The sequence below is a fragment of the Martes martes genome (assembly GCF_963455335.1).
Source record: "Martes martes genome assembly, chromosome: 8".
Classification (NCBI taxonomy): Eukaryota; Metazoa; Chordata; class Mammalia; order Carnivora; family Mustelidae; genus Martes; species Martes martes.
Genome location: NC_137895.1, coordinates 100,791,766 through 100,812,505, shown reverse-complemented (window position 1 = coordinate 100,812,505; position 20,740 = coordinate 100,791,766). Strand labels below are relative to the sequence as shown.

Here is a 20,740-nt window from a genome sequence, read left to right as displayed (position 1 = left end):
GTATGGGATATTAAGAGGGAGCCATTCAAGATAATAGCCAAGGTCCAGGTTTGGGCAACAGGGGGGATAATGCTGTTATTCCCAAGGACAGAGAATAGGGTATGAGGAAGAGTTTTGGGGGAAAGAGCACAAATTCAACTTTAGACAAACTGACTCTGTAGTGCCTACAGGGCAGTTGGATAAAGGTCAGGGCTAGTTGGAGGGACCTGAAATTACCAGAATATAAGTAAATGATAGTTAAAGCTCTAGAAGGGCACACCTAGGGAGCGCAAGAGGGAAAGGCCAAGGACGGAGCTCTGGGGAACACCAGGACTTATGGGAAGCATGTGAAAGTGGCTTGGAGGACAGGGAACCCAAGTTCCCCAGGCTGCTTCTCTACCTACAGTAGCCCACTGCAAGGTTTAGGTAGAACAGTGAAAAACATCATTTAAAACCACTGTCTTTAATATACAAGAAACACATGAGACACAAAGCCCAAGAAAGCGCTGAGTCCCCGAGCAGGAGTTTAGGGGGTGTTGAAGACAACGAGCCTTTCCAGTCTCCCAGGAAAAGATGGGATGGAGGGGATGCAACATCACTCGGCCCTGGATGAAGCCAGTGCTGGGGCCACGCTCGGCCTAGTTCTCCACCAAGTTTGGAAAGTGCTGATTTTCCTTGTCCTGGTCCTGGCCCTGCTCCCATACTCGGCCTCCAGTTTTCAGAAGTCGTCCAGTTCCCAGAATGTCCCCTTCCTTTAGCTCCCTAGCATTTTCACTTAGGGCAGAAGGCCGCTTACCCTGCCAAGAGTGGTGTGTGATTTAGAGGAGGGGGGAGGTTGTTCAGGAGAGGGAAGATCGGGTAAAAAGGCCTCCCACTCTCCAGCCTGCCTTGGTCAGTAAGTTTTCACCCTCTCCCCTTTTACCTGTCGTGGTGCCAGAGTTCCGGGGGAGTTGTCATCCTGTAGGATGGTAAGGGGAGATCTCCCTAGTACCTTGCCACTTGCTTTCCGTCTATTGTGCTTAGAACCTAGAGTGGTTAAAGCAAAAGCCAAAATTAGGGGCTTACAGTTATTCTTTCTACACTCATCTGTGGACATTATCCCCGTTTCTTTTCCCTCTACCATGCCCTTAGGTTCTGTACCTGAAGATCGGGGCGTCTCAGGGTCTCTTGAGGGCTTGTCCGAGCCCTGGCTGGCCATGGGGGTTTCTGAGGGTTGTCCTGCTTCCTCCTTGGAGAACACCTGCTTGGAGGGGAGCTCAGTCTGGCTGCAGGGTGGCGTCTGGTCCTCAAGGGAAAACTGGGTGCCCAGAGGCAAGTCCAATTCAGAGGATGAAGTTGCCTCTAAGGGCAGAACAGGCTCTGGGGGCAGATTCGATTTGGGGGCTTCGGTCTCAAATACCTCATTCAGCTGCTTCACCAGTGGGCTTGGGGGTTCTAGAGGGGAGAAGTCAAGTGAGATAGTGGTAAGTCATTCAGCAAGGAGGAAAAGATACAGGAGCTTTAGGATTCATGCCCTGGTGGGTGAGGGATTGGGAAGAGAGAAATCAAGGCGAGAGGAGAAACGTTGAGAGAAGAGTGAGATTGGTTCAAAGCAAGAGGATGGAGAAGATGGCTTTATTAGCCCAACCCACGGATCCTAGGTGACAGCCTTACCGGAATTTCCTGAGCCCACCATTTACCTCCGGTGCTGGTCTTCATAGGTGTGCGTGCAATGCCAAGGGTAGGAGAGCGGGGATCTGAGTCTTGGGCCTGATCAGGACCCTCCAGCTGCTCCCCTGCTGGTAGGTTGGGCTGTGGAGAACTCTCCACCTGGCAGAACCAAAGGCTACAAGTCTGGACCCGGACTCTTTCTTCCCTCCCAGGTCTCTAGGCCCTGGTGGATAGTCCAGGCAGGCAAGGCCAAAGCCCTCAGGCATTCAGCCTGCCCCATCCGGATTAAGAAAGTGGAAAACAGGGCCTCGGATTAGAAAGAGGAGGGCGTGAGGGCTTTCTCAGAATCAGGCTAGGCAGAGGCCCACGAAGGCCGACTCTGCCTCCCCCACCCGGGCCCGGCGTACCTGGATGGGAGTGCGCAGGATGCCGGCACTGGGTGAACGCGGGTCCGCCACCCGGGCCAGGAGCTTGTTGTGCGGCGGTGGCCGCGCGGGGGTGACCGGGGCGCTCTTGGCTGAGCCCATCTCAACCAGGAGGAATAAGGTGGGGCAGGGCCCGGCCGGGGGCGAGGAGGGGACGCCTGTGAGAAATGACTCAGGTCTCAGCCATTACCGCGACCACGTCTGACCTCTGACTGCAGACCACCCGATCTTCCCGGTTCCCGGCCGAAGAGCCTTCCGGCCGCCGGGCCAGAGGCCTCTGTGGAGATAATGACTGGTGCAGCTGACAGGCCGGCTCATTCCGGGCCCGCTGGGCCCTCTAACTTACTCGCTAATGAACTCAAATCACTTACCAGGCCCCGATTCCTCTTCTGGGTGCACCGCAGCTGGAGCCTCAACTCCCGACGCCAAGTTTCAAACCTCCCGCCACGCCCCTTGCTTTGACTCTATTGGTGGAGCCGACGCAGGCTCCTCTGGGCCTCCTTGCGAGACCCGCCTCCAGGGCGGGACGCCATTGGGCGGGGGCGATGTCTATCATGAGAACCGTGGGGCCAATGAGCATCAGCTCGGCTGGCCCAGGGCTGACACCGCCCTGCTCAAGGGACTTTTGTTCCGCAACGGGTTCCGAGCTCTCCGTCGTGAGACTTTGAGGCGTGCCGGTCTTCGCTTTTAACACCTTCAGTTTCAAAACCCAAATAATTTTATTTAAAAAAAATAGAGTCATGAGTTTTTACGCAATTTTGTACAGATCCCACTGGAGATGTAGTTATGAAGGTTTTTCTGAGGCGACAGAGCTAGTAATCCTTATTGGCTGACGGAGTTATCAATCACTCGGCACGACCCTCTCATACTCCGCCTCATTGGACAGCCCCTGTTCAAATACCAAGAGTACAACTGGCCTTCTACTTTCCGATTGGACGGGACCCAGGAAAGTTTCTGGGATTGATTGGTTTAAACAACCGTCAGTTCCTGCTCTTTGATAGAAGACACGCTAAGGGACCGTAGGGGTCCCAGAATCCGAGCATCCAAAACTCCGGGACCCTTCTCGCTGCTCTACATGCGCTCTGCCCTTGGGAGCGTGGGATTGGTTCTCTCGACCATCGCTTGCATTAGAAGCGCTTTTCATTGGCGTTAGTCAAGAGTGGAGCAGAGGGCGGAGCACTAGTAGGCAGGCTACGTCCAACTGCCACTCTCGCGCGTCCTCCCTTTAGCGCATGCACCTAACGAGTAGTGCTCATTGGACGGCAAGCCTAGGGGGTGGGGGACTGGGAACGGTGGGAGCCGCTGTGTGTGGAGGAGCTGCTGCCGGTGTCATGGCGGAGCTGAGTGAGGAGGCGCTGCTGTCAGTATTACCGACGATCCGGGTTCCTAAGGCTGGAGACCGGGTCCACAAAGACGAGTGCGCCTTCTCTTTCGACACACCGGTAAGCCCATTCCCCACGCCCGCAGCGAGCACGACTTCCTTCCATCGCCCTGGTCATTCTGCCGGGGCCTGCAAGGCTTGGGCTACCGCCTTCCTGCGATGCACCATGGGACTTGTAGTCTCCCACGCTCCACCCTGCCGTTGCATTTAATTAGCCGGAGCTGTCGTATGACTACCGCCCCCGGAAGCCACCGCGCCTGCCTCGCCCGTTCCCCGTCTCGTGGAGCACTGTGGGGATCGTAGTCGCTCTCTCCCCTCATTGCCGTTCCAAGGTAGAGGCGCATCCGATCGTCGGACTACATTCCCCAAGTGGACCCCTGCGAAAGCCTGGGAGTTGGCCTTGCCTGCCGCGCACGGCCCTCCGGGTTTTGTAGTCTCGTGTGGGAGGGATGGGGCGACCCCGCACGGTCCGGGGCCGGGGTTAAGGTTGGAGGGTGGGGACTGCAGTTTGTGGGCGCCTAGTAATCTGGAAGGGACCGTGAAGAAGGCCGGTTCTGAGAAGGGCCGAGTTAGAGAGACTCCACCCATGGTTAATGTAGACAGGGGGCGGGGAGGTGGGTCATTGGTGGTAAGGAGGAGAGAGAAGAAGGGAGGAAAGCTCTAGTCGTTTCTCCTTTGAGGTGACATGGGACTGCAGCCCCCTCTCTTTTTCCTGCCCGTCACAGAGAGCAGAGGGAACCCTTTTAAAAGTATTCCCAGAGAGACAGTGTCTTTCGTGGAGGATACTAAGACCCCTTTCCCATCCCGCTCCCACTCTTGACTAGTTAGACAAAGCCTCCACCCACACCATGCTTCACGTTTTGCAGGCTCCACCCGGAACCTCCCTTCCTGCAGTTCTGCCTTCCTGTGTCACTCTCAAGCGGAGACTAGCCTTTGGCCTGGCCAGAGCCTTAACTGAGAGGGCAGCAGCCCGGTTGGGATCCGCCCCCCTCGCTACCCCTCCCGACGAGCGGCCGCTGGGCCCTGCCCAGGGGTGTTGAGCCAGACCAGCTCATGGCTGGGAAAACTGCAAGTCAGAGTGGAAAGGCTTCATTAATGCATCGCCAGTGCTGAGTATAGCAGCATGATCTAAGGCCCAGTTCAGGATCATCACTGCGATTTGTGGTTTGCTTGGTTTCTAGGCTTTGATCTGAGCCTCAGACAATGTGCTGCTTTTCTGGAGTCTGGCTTTGGCAAAGCTAAAAGAGGACGGCTCAGAGCAGAGCTCCAGGGTACCCAAGCCTTGAGGAAACCAGCGTATTTTATTTCCAACCAAGGAGTTCGGTTACCGGGGAGCTCCCACATGCCACCCAGTTCATCAAGTGCGGGGTGAAGCGCTGTCTTTCTCAGGAGGGAAAGGTTTTTCTTAATTACCAACAGATGGTAGAAGTCAGTGGGTCCCTCTTCACGCTCCTGTCCGTCTCTCTTTAGTAACTGCTTCAAATCATCCAAATGGTGTTTCTGTAAGCTTGTTATACTTTCCTCCTCTCATCCCAAATCAGGAGATCTCCAGTGTGGCTTAGTTGCTTTCCTAACTGACTTCCGGCATGTTTGATTATCTTCAGATTGGGTTCATGGTAGGAAGGGAGCTTATTTGACCTCCCTGATGAAAAATGACCCGTTTGCTCATCAACATTGTAATCCACACTGTTCTAGGGAGTGTTACAGAGCAATCAATGGGACCAAGAACTGCCTTAGAGAGTGCCCTATTTTTCATATCACAGAGAATTTTTCAAGGCCACTGAGGCGTGTATTCAAGGCAGAAGACGCCTGTCGTAGCTCAGATCTGAGGCAAGACTCTTGTTTTCTCCAATTACCTCCTCCACCTTATCCATCACTATTCACAAAGGCACTGGCAGACTTGTTCCATTTTAGAGAAGCTCATCCTCTCTCCTTTGCTGTGATTTGGGGTGGACCCTTGTTTTTCCCTGTTTTCTTCCTGGGTTATATGTGTTTTAGCTGTCTTAGCAGGTGCTGCTAGATTATCCTATGGGGGGAATGGCTTTGAGGTTGGCAGTTGATGGACTTCAGTGGGGGTTTTAGTTATTGGTCAGAGGGGAGGCAGCTGGGTAGTGGCTGGAGAATGCTGGTCTTCATGTCCCTGCCAAATGAGACCCAGGTATAGCAGTGAGCCCCGGACAAGGCATTGCTACCCTGGAGCTAGGCTTTAGCAGGAAAGGAGGGAGAAGACCAGCATGGACCAAGGTTTAATGACCTAGTAAGGTGTGGTAAAGGAAAAGTCTGGGCTTGCTGGCAAACTCAGGAATTGGGTGTATTGTTCAAGTGCTAGCATCTCTGCTCCTCGAGTCCGGAAGTTTTTCTGAGTCCTGGAGATGAGACAGGGGTTTTGCATTGTGTCCCTGCTTTAGGTTCTGTGTCTGGCATGCAGGCCTTTCCTTTCCTGGGAAAGGATCCCTTTTCCCTCTGAATATAATCACTGGCCCTGGAAATCCATAGTATTTGACTCCAATTTACCTCAAGGAAAGAGGAGAAGGGGAGTGCCTAGGTGGCTCCAACAGTTAGGCGTCTGCCTTTGGCTCAGGTCTTGAACCTGGGGTCCTGCTTAGTGGGGAACTTGCCTCTCCTTCTCCCCCTGCTTGTGCATGCTCTCTCTTTCTCTCTCTCAAGTAAATTAATAAAATCTTTAAAAAAAAAAAAAAAAAGGTAAAGGGAGTTCTCTGCAATTGATTGGAAGGCTCCAAAGCCCAAAGAAGGATCAAGAAGGAAGAGGAATGGTGACTAACAGGTTTTTTTCCACCCCTGGTATCCTTGGTTGTTATCAAATTCATAGGAGAGGGGCGAGAATCTTCACCATATACCAGGTCCTAAAAGGCTAAATGACTTCCCGAGAGCCACGTGGTGTTGGAGAACAGAGCCTTTCTTTTGGAAACCAGCAGCGTCCAGCCTTGGGTCTTGGTTTCCCCACCTGGCTAGGCTGCATCCTCCCTGTGCTTTCCCCCCTGCCTCTTGTACTACAGGAGTCTGAGGGTGGCCTGTACATCTGCATGAACACATTCTTGGGCTTTGGGAAACAGTATGTGGAGAGACATTTCAACAAGACGGGCCAGCGAGTCTACCTGCACCTCCGGAGGACCCGGCGCCCGGTAGGGACAGGGCTGGGGCAAGGCCGGGGGACATTGAGGCACCACTGCACCTCCATTTTGAATCTGTCTCTTCTGTTCTGACCTCCCATTGGCCTCGGTTTCCCCCTCTCACCTATTTCTGTTGGTATCATTAGAACTCAGCACCCATTTTTTTTTTTAGTTCCGTTCCCTTCTAAGATTAACCCACTCTGTCCTGTCCATCCTCCCCATTTGTCCCTTCCCTGGTACCCATTGCTGATCCTGGCCCTTCCTGCCTGATTGCAGAAGGAAGAGGACACCACTACAAGCACTGGAGATCCCCCCCGTAAGAAGCCCACCCGGTTGGCAATTGGTGAGTTTCATTATGGTCCCGTTCTTCCTGAACTGGTCTTCCCTGTTCTCAGGCATTCCAGGAAAGCCCCAGAAGAATGGGCCTGATCAGTGCCCCTAGAGCTCTGGTGGGGGACACAAGGAGATGCTGTATGGGAGGAGGGACATTTACCTGTGGTGGTCATCCTACCCTCCCTCCTCTTCCCTGTTTTACCAGGCATGGAAGGCGGCTTTGACCTCAGCGAGGAGAAATTTGAATATGATGAGGATGTGAAGATTGTTATTTTGCCAGATTACCTGGAGATTGCCCGGGATGGGTTGGGGGGACTGCCTGACATTGTCAGAGATCGGGTATGAATACCATCCCACCCTACCAGGGACTCTAGGGCAAGCGGGGCCCAAGCAGTAAAGTCTTGGGCAAGCCCTGAGAAAGGTGGAGACTGAGGGGCTGGAGGGACAGGGGAGGGGGGAAGGCTGGGTGCCATCTCTGACCCTCTGCTTCCCCCAGGTGACCAGTGCGGTGGAGGCCCTGCTGTCAGCTGACTCAGCCTCCCGTAAGCAGGAGGTGCAGGCCTGGGATGGAGAAGTACGACAGGTGTCTAAGCATGCCTTCAACCTCAAGCAGCTGGACAACCCAGCTCGAATCCCTCCCTGGTGAGGCCTGGCCCCTCCACCTTGGGGTACAATCCCCCAGAGCATGGCAGAGAGGCCACCCTCCCGGGGCATCTGGTGGGAGAGAGGGTCGGGAGCAGGCTAAGGAGGGGACTGGGGGAGATGAACTCAGCGATGGGACATCAAAAGGAGAGAAGAGGGAGCTGTTGGACTGGCAGGGGGCCAATGCCATTACCCCTGACCCCTGTTTCAGTGACTTTCTTCTCCCCGGGTTAGTGGCTGGAAGTGTTCCAAGTGTGACATGAGAGAGAACCTGTGGCTCAACTTGACAGATGGCTCCATTCTCTGTGGCCGACGCTACTTCGACGGCAGCGGGGGCAACAACCATGCCGTGGAGCACTACAGGGAGACGGGCTACCCGTTAGCTGTCAAGCTGGGCACCATCACACCTGATGGAGCCGGTACTCCCGCCCCTCCCCTAGCTCCCTCCCTGCTGGAGTGTGTTTTAACTGTTACTTGTTGCATATGACAGAACATGTCCCTGCATTCTCTTGATAAACAATGAAAATATTGCAGATGAGACTAAATCTTCAGTTAACCCCCCAAATCCCAGTCCTTTTCTTAGAGGTTACCAGCATTATCTGTTTAATGAGTATTCTTCCAAACCCCTCTGAGCCTAGCACCCTACCCTGCGCGGTAGAGTGGCAAGTAACTCCAGCCCTTGCCCTCTTTCACACCATCTTCCCTGACAGCCAGTCTCTGAAGGGCTGGTGACCATAACGTGACTGCACTGCCCCTCAGGACCGCCAAGAGGGCTGCCTTTATGGGCTCATCCTTCTGTCCCACCAGCGCCCCCTTGGGGCAGGGAGTGGGATTGGAGGCCCGGCCAGTCCAGAGCCACCCCCTCTGACCCCGCTCCTCCTGCCTCCTGCCCTAGACGTGTACTCCTATGATGAGGATGACATGGTCCTGGACCCCAACCTGGCTGAGCACCTGTCCCACTTTGGCATTGACATGCTAAAGATGCAGAAGGTGAGGTCCCCTTCAGATTCCGATGCTCCTCCTCCCTCCCTGCCAGGCCCGTCCCAGCCTGAGGCTGAAGCAGTGTGTCAGCGGCAGCTGCCACAGTTATCCCGGTCCCCAGGATATTTGCACTTCCTTTGAAAAGCTTTCTAGAATCATTTATTCACTCATTGAATACTACTGAGTACCTACTATATGCTAAGCACTGTGTGACTAAGACAGACTCATATTCTAGATGGAAAGGCAGACACTTATCATCTGCTCAGGCGAATGAGTGACTAACCACAAACCCAGGGGTGCTGGGAAAGAGACCTAGAGGGGTGCCTGGGTGGCTCAGTGGGTTAAGCATCTGACTCTTGATCTCAGCTCAGGTCTTGATCTCAGGGTTGTGAGTTCAAGCCCTGTGTTGGGTTCTATGCCTAGTGTGGCGCCTACTCAAAAAAAAAAAAACGCACAGAGAGACAGGTGCTGCAGGAGTTGTGTACACCAGGAGGACCGGGCCAGTCGAGGGGATCGAGGCAGTGATTACCTGCGTGCAGAGCTGAGGGGTGAGAAGGGGTAACTTCAGAATGGAAAAAAAACACTTCAAGCGGAGGGAATCCCATTCATTTCTTTTTGTCACCTGGGCAGAGGCCTGATGACTCACAGGCATAGGGAACAATTGCACATGACCTTCCAGAACTGGGACTAGCACTAGCCAGTGTGTCTCCTGTATGAGAGTCCGTAATCATATACATTCGAAGCTCTGGCCAGGGACCGTCCTGGACGCTGTGAGGGATCAGTGTGAAAAATCCAGGACTGAGTTTCTCACCGGGTCTGAAGTGCCCCTTCCCTTGTAGACGGACAAGACAATGACGGAACTGGAGATCGATATGAATCAGCGGATTGGCGAATGGGAGCTGATCCAAGAGTTGGGTGTGCCTCTGAAGCCCCTGTTTGGGCCTGGCTACACAGGCATCCGGAACCTGGGTAACAGCTGCTACCTCAACTCGGTGGTCCAGGTGCTCTTCAGCATCCCCGACTTCCAGAGGAAGTAAGTGGCACCCCCTCCCCATGACTGTGGACTCCTGCCCCACAGCTCTTGCTGGATGCCAGCCTCTAGGCCACACTCCTTCAGCCACCATCAGGACCTCTGTGTTCTGGCTCAGTCTTCGTTCCTGTGCCACTGTGGCTGGCACACTCCCGTCAGTTCGAGCAGCACTGTCCCCCAGCCCCACGGGTCCCACTGAGGGCAGAACACCAATCCCAGGGCGCTCCCTGGCCTCCTGCCCGACTCAGTGGGGAGGGGATGCTCTCTCTACTTGAGACCAGTGACAGCAGATGAGGACCTGCCGTGGCCATGTAGCCCCTGGGGAGAGGGGAGGGCCTGGGACACTAGGAGAGAGACTGGTTTCATCCCAGATAATGGGAGCTGTCCTTACCTTTCTCCCAGGCTGCCTTCTCCCTTCCCCTGGCTCACTCCTGGGGAGGTGACCAGGAAAGAAGGTAGTGGAGTGCACTGATGCTGGCACAGTGGGAAGGGGAGGAAGGGCAGGTTGCCGGGAAGAAGGGGGACTCTGCGGTTCAACCCCATAACTCCCCACTCTGGAGGGAGCCTATTCCCTGAGCAAGTGGGTAATACTCCCTCCCCTTTCCCTTGGAGCCCATGCCAAAGCACCTCTAATTATGCTTCCCTTGGCTCTTAGGTATGTGGATAAGCTGGAGAAGATCTTCCAGAATGCCCCAACGGACCCTACCCAGGACTTCAGCACCCAGGTGTATGTAGCCAGGTCCTGTGTACAGAGGCTCCTGAGAGCCTCGCCGCCCCCATGCCTTCTTTCTCCTCCACGACCACCGCCTGGAGTGGGCAGCAGTGTAGGGTTTGCCTCCGGCCGTGCTGTCTGCCTTGACTTGGGCTCCTGGGAAGTCTGCGGTTTTTCACATTGTAGAGAGTTGCCTTAGGGCCATCAGCAGAGATTGAGTTGGGGAGGAAAGGCACAAAGAGAGGTCAGATGGTCATTAGTGGACTGAAGCTAAATGGTTCTCTTGGATGTTAACGCAGGGCCAAACTGGGCCACGGCCTGCTCTCGGGAGAGTATTCCAAGCCAGCCCCGGAATCAGGCGATGGGGAGCAGGTCCCAGACCAAAAGGTGAGTCTGGGACTCTATCCCTTTCAGGCTCTGGAATTAAGGGGAGACTGAGGTCTGGGAGATGTCTAAACAAGGCCCCTTGTGGCCTCTTGAGCCCCAGCTGAATTGCTGCGCTGGCTCTGCCTAGGAAGTTCAAGATGGCATCGCCCCTCGGATGTTCAAGGCCCTCATTGGCAAGGGTCACCCTGAGTTCTCCACCAACCGGCAGCAGGATGCCCAAGAGTTCTTTCTTCACCTCATCAACATGGTGGAGGTAAGAGCTGGCAAGATGGCAAGGAGGCTGTTCCACACTCCCTCCCTCTGCCTGCAGCTCTTGCCTGTCTCCCTCCTGCCCATTCTTTCCAGTCAGCCCCAGCCAGGCCTTCCCTGGGACACAGGGGGTCTGCGTGCACCGGGTCTTCCCCGTGAGTAGCAGGTGTCCCCGTGGAGACTGGGAAAGCTAAGCAGCGAGCCTTTTGCTCAATGGGTTTGCAGCTGAATGCAGGATACACCCAGAGAAAATGAGATGAGGATGCTTATTGCCTGCAGAGAAAAATACCAATACGTTCCACCACGGTCTCCTATGATGGCACCGGGGCAAGGGGAGGGGCAGTTAATTAGGGAAGGATCTACTCTTATATCCAAGTGCCTGCTCAGGGCAGACTCCCTTCCTTTCCTCCCTCTCCCTGAGCGCCTAGTGACCCTTTCAGGCCCCCATTCCCCTCCCTGACCACGCAGACCTCCCCACCCTGCCTCTTTCCCATAGAGGAATTGTCGGAGCTCTGAAAACCCTAATGAGGTGTTCCGCTTTTTGGTGGAGGAGAAGATCAAGTGCCTGGCCACAGAGAAGGTCAAGTACACCCAGCGAGTTGACTATATCATGCAGCTGCCTGTGCCCATGGACACAGCCCTTAACAAAGGCAGGTTGCTCCCAGCGAGGCCCAGGTGTGGTGGGGCCGTGAGGCCTGGGAGGGGCACTAGGACACATATGGAAGCAGAGCCCACAGGGTGCCGTGCTCCCCCAGCTGGGAGTCCGGAGCAGGGCTGTCTCAGGGAGGTAGGAGCACCTTGGCTTGTCAGCGCAGTGCTGGGGCCAAAAGGTGAGATCAGACGTGCATGGGTCACGTGGGTTTGGAGAGCAGGGGGCAGCTGACGTCGTCCCGGCCCCAGGGCTGGTCTGGCAAGGCAAAAAGGAGGGCGAGAGGCTGTAGCCTCTGAAGAACTCACCCACCAATTCTGTCATCAGAGGAGCTTCTCGAGTATGAGGAGAAGAAGCGGCAGGCCGAGGAGGAGAAACTGCCACTGCCAGAGCTGGTCCGGGCCCAGGTACCCTTCAGCTCCTGCCTGGAGGCCTACGGGGCCCCGGAGCAGGTGGACGACTTCTGGAGCACGGCCCTGCAGGCCAAATCCGTAGCTGTCAAGTAAGTCCTGGTGGTCTGCGCCTCCGGTTTCGGGCCGCTGTCAGGATGATCCCAGAGATATCCTCTGCCTCGTTCTCAGTCTTCTGTCCCTTCCTGGTTGGCTCCTCAGGGCTGTGTCCGTTGGAGCTGGCTCTGAGGGAAGCGAGAGGCCCCAGCAGCAGTCGATGTGGATGATTGCTACATCCCCTTGTCCTGTCCCTGTCACGCCGTCTTCTCTTGTGGGACAGGGTCACGTTCTAGTGCAGCTTCTGTCCACTTGTGCCCTCAGTCTTGGCAGGGCAAAGACACATAGTCTGCATTTTGGACAGAGTTTGGATTTCTAGCAAATGGCCTGAGTTTGAGCCTCATTCTTTCGTTGGCATAGGCTTGAGATCAGAAAGCGTGCTTTGGTCTTAAGGGATTTCAGCCATTCTCCCCCCTCCCACCCCCACCCCTTTGACAGGCCCCTGGCTTCTGCTGCTCCTTGTCTGCAGATGCTCTGATGTCTGCCTAGGGCAAGATAAGAATCTGAAGTGTCTTCTGGGCTCTCAGGTCTTCTACCCATGAGAGGCTGAACCCCAGGGTGGGGGTTTCAGGAGAAGAGAACTTTGGGATTCTCTGGGTACCAGAACGTTCTCTCTTCCCTAGGACCACACGATTTGCCTCTTTCCCTGACTACCTGGTCATCCAGATCAAGAAGTTCACCTTCGGCTTAGACTGGGTGCCCAAGAAACTGGGTATGGTGGCTGGGACGAGCGAGGGAGGTTAAGCAGAAAATGCTAGAAAAAGAAGGGGCCTTACCATGTGTAACCTAGCGTTTCTCCAACTTTCCTCTAAAGGAGGAAAACATTACCCTAAGTGTTTCAAAATGAGCCGAGTTTGAAAAGCATGGACTAAAAATAGTAAAGCACTTGATTTTACACTGATGATTCAGAACCAAAAGCGGTTCTCATGGTGTTACTTTTATACTTGGTAAGAGGTTCTCATTTAGATAATCTTGAAACGGTTCTCCCAAGTCTTACTGCCCCCAACGGTTTTGAGAACTACTGATTTCACCTCATGTCCTAGATAAGTCGAGACCCACAGAGGTATGAGATCATTGCGCTGTACGAGTCGGAGGCCCCTGTCCTTGTCTGTAGCATATCTCTGGTAGCTCTAGGACTAGAGGCCAGGCCTCCTGATTCCTAGGCCCACCATTACGTGACACCAGGACCCCCATGACTGGAACCACTCTGAGCAGCTCCTTATTACAGAGCAGTGCCACGGTGTGGGGCAGGGCTTTGAGGAACCCCAAGTGCTTTTTCTGGGAGGGCCTCAGGGAGCTGCCAAGATGACCCTTTTCCCACCGTTGCGATCACAGACGTGTCCATTGAGATGCCGGAGGAGCTGGACATCTCCCAGTTGAGGGGTGCAGGGCTGCAGCCTGGAGAGGAGGAGCTGCCTGACATTGCCCCACCCCTGGTCACTCCGGATGAGCCCAAAGGTAGCCTTGGTTTCTATGGCAACGAAGACGAAGACTCCTTCTGCTCCCCTCACTTCTCCTCTCCGACATGTTAGTGACTCTTCTTCCTGCCTGTCTCTCTCTTCTTTGCCGATGGGGTCTTTTCTGCCTGCCTCCCCTTGACCCTGTCCTTTGTGTTTCTCCTGCCCTCCCTTTCGAATCTCCCTTGCCCTCTTGTTGGATGTGAGGACTGACTAGAGCACTCCCAGCCGCATTCTCTGTGTGGATGGCAGTAGCGCTGGCCAGTTGCCTCTCTGCCTTGTCACCTCATCACTTGGGGGTGGGGACAGGCAGGCATCATACTCCAGAAACAGGGCCCATTCTGTGCAAATGGGTGAGGAGGGGGATCTACGGGAGAGCTTTAGCCTCAGTTCTGTGTCTCTAGTACTGCAGGATCCACATCATGGCGTGCCGCCATTTTGGTTCTGGAGTAAGGTGCCAGGCCATGGAAGGAAGATGCATGGAATGGGGATGGGGGGGTTGGGAGAGGGCCGGGGGACTGGACCGTGGGAGGCAGGAGGGGCAGATAGCAGCCCAAGGAGCCGGGTCACCATGGCCTCACTTCTCCCCCCACAGCACCCATGTTGGATGAATCGGTCATCATCCAGCTGGTGGAGATGGGCTTCCCTATGGATGCCTGCCGCAAGGCTGTCTACTACACGGGCAACAGTGGGGCTGAGGCCGCCATGAACTGGGTCATGTCGCATATGGACGATCCAGGTAGGCTGGGCTGGGCGGCAGGGTGGGACAGGGCCCCCATCCTCCCACACACACACTTCAACCCCTTCACTCCCGCAGATTTTGCAAACCCCCTCATCCTGCCTGGCTCCAGTGGGCCTGGCTCCACGAGTGCAGCAGCTGACCCCCCACCAGAGGACTGCGTGAGCACCATCGTTTCCATGGGCTTTTCCCGGGACCAGGCCCTGAAAGCTCTTCGGGCCACGGTATGGGCTGCCCCTGGCTGAGGACTGGGGGCCCGTGGGGAAGAACGGGTGGTGGTGAGGTTCCATCCTTTGTGAGCCAGACCTTTGTGGAACGGCCAGGGCCGAGGCTTCCCCCCTTTTGTGGCTGCACTGAGGGAGCTGAGGCCTTCACTGGTGGTTTTTCTTGCCCTGAACTTGTTGGAAAGAGTAACGCTTCCCTCCTCTCCAAGAACAATAGTTTAGAAAGGGCTGTGGACTGGATCTTCAGTCACATTGATGACCTGGATGCAGAAGCCGCCATGGACATCTCGGAGGGCCGCTCGGCTGCCGACTCCATCTCCGAGTCCGTGCCAGTGGGACCTAAAGTCCGGGATGGGCCTGGAAGTGAGTGTCCCTGGGAAGCAGGATGGGCCAGTGGAGTCTAGCCAGTCCGCTACCAGCTCCTCATTCCCCCACAGCTCTGCTTCCCTCAGGAAGCAGAGGGGGCAGAAGCTTCTTTCCATTGACGTGGCTTCTGAAGGTGGGATTCTAGGAGGCCGAGACAGACTTGTGACCCAGTCGCTGCCCCCCAGTCCCTGAGACTGGCGTCCTGAGTTTGGGCTGGCGCTCAGGGACCCCTCTCGTTGTCTCCTCTAGAGTATCAACTTTTTGCCTTCATCAGTCACATGGGCACCTCGACCATGTGTGGTCACTATGTCTGCCACATCAAGAAGGAAGGCAGGTGAGGGGCTGGCAGGGCACATTTGGAACCAGGGAGTGCTGGTGGGGAAGAGTGGGGGCATCCTGAAGTCTTCAGGATATTTGTAGGAGAAGGTAAAGGGCTGCTGCCGGAGCGGGGCGGGGGGGTTGTCGCAGAGACAGCAGAAATGCATAGAACGCCTGACCACAGGGATCAGCCGATGACAGAGAGCCCAAGGCCACCTGCTTTTCTCAATAAAGTTTTACTGAGCATAAGCACACTTACTCATGTAGGTGTCGTTGGTGGCTGTTTTCACACTGCAGCAGGAAAGTTGAGTAATTGTGTCAGAGACCAGATGGCCTGCAAAACCTAAACTACTTACTGGCTGGCCCTTTCCAGAAAAAGTTGGCGGTCCTGGGCCTGGCAGGAGTGGGTGGGGGTGGCCATAGAGGTGCTGGAGGATCTGAAGACCAAGCAGGGAATGGGATTGGGATGCTCCCTTCAGGCAGGTAGCAGCTAGCCTGTGGGTGCAGGGGCCCAGGTTGAGAATGTGGGGGACCTTTGTCCTGGTATCACCGGGATCTACTCCAGGGGCTGTGTCAGAGACTAAGCTGATGTGCCCAGTCTGTTCATCCTTCTCCACCCTCCCCCCGCCCGCCTCCCCAGATGGGTGATCTACAATGACCAGAAAGTGTGTGCCTCTGAGAAGCCACCCAAGGACCTGGGCTACATCTACTTCTACCAGAGAGTGGCCAGCTAAGAGCCTGCCCTGACCCCTTACCGCTGAGGACAGGGGACAGACCATCTGGCATGAGGGATAGGGGCTGAGGGATGGACTTCAGCCACCACCCCCCCTGCTCTGTACCCTTTTTCTTTTTGTCCTTAGCAGCAGGGAAGAAGCTCGAGGCCACAGGAGAATGGCCAAGCAAAGCGGGGGACACTGGAGAGACTTTGGGGATAGAGCAGGAAGGGGATGGGAGGGGCCGGCCACCTGTCTGTGAGGAGACTTCGTTGCTTTCCCCGCCCCTTGAACCCACAGTGCTCTGCTTCTCTGTGTAACCCTGCCGGCCCCTGATGTGGAGGGGGGCTTGTTTGTGTGTGCGCCTGGGTGTAGCTTTGTGCAGCCTCTTCCACGGGGAGGGGGCGTCTGTGCCTCCCCTCCCTCTTTGTGTTTGCTCCCTGTGTGGTCAGGCAAGGAGGGCTGTGAGGGAAATGGGGATCCCCGTTGCCCTCCAGCCTGTCTTTCCCCCACCCTGTCTCTTCCCTGCCCTTCTCTGGAAAATGCCAAAATACACGATGTGAATAAAAAGTACAATGGCTAAGTTTTGTCCTGTTTGGTACGTCGAGGGAGACCGATCTCGTCTGGGGCCAGCAGGAGAGCCGCCTCTGCCCCCAACCTGGGCCATTCTCTACTTTCACTATTTCTAGAGCTTCTTTGGAAATGGGCTGTGAGATGGGGGCGGGGGAGCAAGCACTGGGGCAGTGCAAGAAAGCTAGGGGCTGGGTACTGTCAGATCAGGGGCAGTGAAATGGGGTGACAGAGAGCAAAGATGGGGGTGAAGAACTCCGCCGTCCCTCCAGCAGTCACACCAGAGGGGTGCCAAGGGCCGCCCTTCCCCCCTCTGAACCCTTCTACTGGCCGCATAGCTGTGGGACTACCCCCCTCCCCCATAGGTCAAAGGTGCCTGCTCAGCAATCAGGGATGCAGCTACTCCGACGGGGGGGTGGGGGGAAGCGGAGGGAAGAAGTCCTTTTCTCAGAGTTGGAGAGCTGCCCCCTCAGAGCTCCCTAGGTCCGGGCCAGCAATGCGATCTCAGGCAGGAGTCCAAGCTCCTCTTGGAAGCACCTCTGGCCCCTGGGGGGGCTGTAGTCGTGAAGTGGGGCTCCCCCGAGGGTGGGTTCTCGCTTCCCCCCGAAAGCCAGGCGGTGGGGTTGAAGCGCCCGAGCCCCCGGACACCCCTGGAACGTTGCTACAATAAGGGGGGAGGGGTCACATCCCAGCATTGCAACAGCGACGGCGGGCGGGGCTTCCAGGCGCGGGGCGGGCTAACCATGGCCGAGGGCGGGGAGGAGGCGGAGTTCTGCCTCACAGCGCTCTACATAAGCGGCCAGTGGCAGCGGCTGCGCGCTGCTTCTGACCTTCAGGGTGTCGGCACCAGAGCTATGGCGCCCTCCAGGAAGTTCTTCGTCGGGGGGAACTGGAAGATGAACGGGCGGAAGAAGAACCTGGGGGAGCTCATCACCACTCTGAACGCAGCCAAGGTGCCGGCCGACACCGGTAAGCCCTGCCCGGGCGGGGGCGGGGGCCGGGGTTGGGGGAGGTCGGGCGTGGCAGCGCCCTCTCCCGAGCCCGCTTAGCCGGGTGTGCGCGTGGACCTGGATGCAAGGCTGGGCGCGAGGGCGGGTGGGGGTCGGGACTTTGACCCCGCAGCCGCAATACCGGGGGTGGGTCGAGGGGGGAAAGGCGGGTTACATGTAAGGGTGCCCTCGGATCGTGGGGCGGGAGAGGATTTCTGGGGTCACCATGGGCGAACTTGGGTCCGGGACCCTACGGGAGCCGGGGATAGGAACGGAGCCCCTGCGGACGATCACGGGAGGCTGGCGACAGCCCCGCCGTGTGGGGGGGGAGGCTGAGCCTGCGTGCGGGGATCCTGCTACCTGCCCCCTCGTCCTTCTGTTCCGTGCGCCGCCGCACGTAGCCCGCGACTCCTCCCCGCGCCTTGCTGGGCGGGCCGAGTCCCCCCACCCCCGGGCGGCGGTGGCCTCCTGAGCTCTCCGCTCTATCCTTCCCTGGCCCGGATGGCGCCTGCCTTCCCACGAAGGGGCTGAGCAGGTTCCAAACAAGATGGGCAATTGGGGAATGAGGAGCGATCCTACAGCCTTCTGCAGGCTGAAAATGGGAAAACGCAAGGCCTCGATGAACTTGTCACCCCCCCTGCCACCCACGGGCAAAGAATGCTGTCCTCGGCCCTTACCCTCCCACTCACCTCGGTCACAGAAACACCGGCCTGATCAAAAGAAGCCCTGGTTTATTCCCCAGAGACCCCAATACAAACCCCAGGAGTTGGCCCTTTTTGCTTTTGCTAAAAATCCTTGCCTGTGGGTGGTAGGGATGGACTATTTTAGAAGGGAGGCGTGGTTGGCTCCAAGAGAATGCTGAGTCTAGGAGGTGCCTAGGCCCAGAATAGCCTGGGGAAATCAGAACCACAGCTGTTAAAGAGCAGAGGGCAGGGCGAGGGCCATGGCCTCCCAGGGACACCTGGAAGGCTCAAGGAGTTGGGTATGGCCCAGCCAGGGCTGGGAAGTGGACAAAGATGATCTTGCTGGAGTGAAAAGGGCTGGAAGGCAGAACTGAGAAATAAGGTGAAGGTGAGGGCTCTCCCGAACATGGGATGGAGCCTGGAGAATGGCTTCTTTGTGACCTCATTCCCTTGTGCCATCATTGCCACTCTCCAGAAGTGGTTTGTGCACCCCCCACCGCCTACATCGACTTTGCCAGGCAGAAGCTGGATGCCAAGATTGCTGTGGCCGCACAGAACTGCTACAAAGTGACGAACGGGGCCTTCACTGGGGAGATCAGGTGAGATGCAGGCAGGAGGGGGGCCTGTGGGGACCTTCCCCTTTTTGAGGGGAAAGCCACAGGTGGGCTCTTGGCTGAAACATGCCTTTCTCTCTTCCTTTAGCCCTGGCATGATAAAAGACTGTGGAGCCACGTGGGTAGTCCTGGGGCACTCGGAAAGAAGGCACGTCTTTGGGGAGTCAGATGAGGTTAGTAACCAGGAAGGGAGGTAAAAGATGCCTTATTCCAAGAGGGTTGTGTCACCAAATCTGTTCCTCAACAGCTGATTGGACAGAAAGTGGCCCATGCCCTGGCAGAAGGACTTGGAGTAATTGCCTGCATTGGGGAGAAGCTAGATGAGAGGGAAGCTGGCATCACTGAGAAGGTGGTTTTCGAGCAAACCAAGGTCATCGCAGGTAACTCTGGAAAAGGGAACCTTTGAGCCTGACCAGGGCTACAGAAGCACAGAGGGTGGGGTCAGATGCCCTGCAGCCTGACTTGATCCCCATCCCATGCTGATACAGGAAGGGGGAAGGGGGAGGGTGAGAACCCTTGCATCCTCCATATCACCTTCTGTTCCTGCCCAGATGGTATAGATGCCACTTGGAGTTCCTCCAACAGCCACCAGGGGGCACTAGGCCACCACCGTTCTTGATTCCCTGGGCAACGGGCTGGCTAGCTCCTTCCTGTTCACCCCTCCATTTGTGATCTCTGTCCTGCAGATAACGTGAAAGACTGGAGCAAGGTTGTCCTGGCCTATGAGCCTGTATGGGCCATTGGGACTGGCAAGACTGCGACACCCCAACAGGTAACCGAGCCCAGGAGCTCTGCCCCTCCCCTACCTGCCTTCGCAGGACTGGACTGCAGTAGAGATCACCTGAGCCAACCCCTAATTTTAAAGACAGTAGCCCCCAGGGTGCCTGCCTGGCTCAGTAAGTAGAGCATGTGACTCTTGATCTTGGGTTCAGGAGTCCGAGCACCATGCTCAGTGTAGAGATTACTTTAAAAAAATAAAATACCTAAAAATAATAATAGTAAAGACAGGAATCCCCAAGTCCAGAGTAGAGTGAGTTGTCCAAGGACATCCATTCAGGGTCTGGGTGGTACTGGAGCTGTGGCATTCTGACTCAGATCTCAGGGCTCTTGCCCTGAAACCACACTGCCTCTCTTCACTGGGGCCCAGGGTCTTTTAGCCTTTGAGTGAAAGGCAGGAAAAGGCTTACTTCATCTGGCTTCTTGTTCTAGGCCCAGGAAGTACACGAAAAGCTCCGCGGATGGCTTAAGTCCAACGTCTCTGATGCCGTGGCTCAGAGCACCCGTATCATTTATGGAGGTAAGTGGGTTTGGCTCCCACCTGATACAGGGGTGGACTCGGACCTCCTAGCCTATCCCTGACTATTCCCTCTTTCTTCTCCCTTCCCAGGTTCTGTGACTGGAGCAACCTGCAAGGAGCTGGCGAGCCAGCCTGATGTGGATGGCTTCCTCGTGGGCGGGGCTTCTCTCAAGCCAGAGTTTGTGGATATCATCAATGCCAAACAATAAGCCCCCCGGCCGTCTTCCCTGTTCTTCCTGCTAAGCCAGGGACTAGATAGCTCAGGAGGTCAGTAACCGTGCTCCTCCCCCACCCCCCACCCCACACATGCTTCTGATGGTGTCGCCCCCTTTGTGGCCAAAGTATACCTCTTCCTTAATGTTTACACCTTCCCCTGTAATGGCTGGGACCAGGCCAATCTCTTCTCCACGTAACAAACGATTGGAACGAAACATGTCACCAAGGTGGCTTCGCCGTGGCTGAGATGGAAGGGTGGCATTTGCTCTTGGGCCCCCTCAGACCAGTGAGGGCAGGAGAGAGAAGCCATCCTCGTCTCCCATCCCGCTCCCTGAGGCCAGGGGCTGAGAGAACGCCCTGTCCTTCACCCAGAGGCCAGAGGTGCTGCTCTCTCCCGTGATGCCAACGCCTGTGTGTGTTGTGTATGTGAGCAATCCCACGTGTGGGGGGCAATAAACACCTGGCACTGAGCCTTGTGGCGTGTCCTCCTTCACTGTAC

General features: G+C 56.1%; 3 protein-coding genes across 10 annotated transcripts; 2 read left to right on the top strand and 1 right to left on the bottom strand.

The window, feature by feature from the left end:
• Window positions 1-407: 407 nt before the first annotated feature.
• CDCA3 (cell division cycle associated 3) lies at window positions 408-3,553 on the bottom strand. 6 transcript variants are annotated; one of them, XM_080811304.1, is made up of 7 exons: window positions 2,426-2,520; window positions 2,037-2,331; window positions 1,659-1,788; window positions 1,379-1,413; window positions 1,120-1,276; window positions 902-1,005; window positions 423-776 (listed from the first exon to the last, which is right to left on the bottom strand). In XM_080811304.1, the coding sequence occupies exons 2-7, from the start codon at window positions 2,154-2,156 to the stop codon at window positions 618-620; spliced, it is 705 nt and encodes a 234-aa protein (XP_080667430.1). In that variant the 5' UTR covers window positions 2,157-2,331; window positions 2,426-2,520; the 3' UTR covers window positions 423-617. The 6 variants fall into 6 exon arrangements, with proteins under 6 accessions (XP_080667428.1, XP_080667430.1, XP_080667432.1 ...); XM_080811306.1 differs by having other exon boundaries at window positions 2,037-2,212; window positions 2,426-2,502; XM_080811305.1 differs by having other exon boundaries at window positions 2,037-2,346; window positions 2,426-2,460.
• Window positions 3,366-16,459, top strand: USP5 (ubiquitin specific peptidase 5). Of its 2 annotated transcripts, none has more exons than XM_080811299.1 (20): window positions 3,366-3,496; window positions 6,453-6,578; window positions 6,843-6,909; window positions 7,105-7,238; window positions 7,396-7,541; window positions 7,776-7,960; window positions 8,437-8,531; window positions 9,362-9,555; window positions 10,208-10,279; window positions 10,564-10,651; window positions 10,779-10,904; window positions 11,397-11,550; window positions 11,877-12,051; window positions 12,679-12,767; window positions 13,391-13,513; window positions 14,108-14,251; window positions 14,330-14,475; window positions 14,685-14,838; window positions 15,091-15,175; window positions 15,800-16,459. In XM_080811299.1, exons 1-20 carry the CDS (start codon window positions 3,386-3,388, stop codon window positions 15,891-15,893), a joined length of 2,508 nt encoding a protein of 835 aa, XP_080667425.1. In that variant the 5' UTR covers window positions 3,366-3,385; the 3' UTR covers window positions 15,894-16,459. The 2 variants fall into 2 exon arrangements, with proteins under 2 accessions (XP_080667425.1, XP_080667424.1); XM_080811298.1 differs by having other exon boundaries at window positions 13,391-13,582.
• A 726-nt stretch (window positions 16,460-17,185) lies between these two features.
• Window positions 17,186-20,711, top strand: TPI1 (triosephosphate isomerase 1; the record flags this gene model as incomplete). 2 transcript variants are annotated; one of them, XR_013967336.1, is made up of 8 exons in its annotated part: window positions 17,186-17,411; window positions 18,590-18,713; window positions 18,817-18,901; window positions 18,976-19,108; window positions 19,415-19,500; window positions 19,938-20,025; window positions 20,116-20,292; window positions 20,418-20,711. XR_013967336.1 is itself a non-coding variant. In XM_080812544.1 (7 exons), 7 exons carry the CDS (start codon window positions 17,186-17,188, stop codon window positions 20,232-20,234), a joined length of 861 nt encoding a protein of 286 aa, XP_080668670.1. In that variant the 3' UTR covers window positions 20,235-20,711. The 2 variants fall into 2 exon arrangements, 1 of the variants encoding a protein (XP_080668670.1); XM_080812544.1 differs by having other exon boundaries at window positions 20,116-20,711.
• Between the last annotated feature and the right edge of the window lie 29 nt (window positions 20,712-20,740).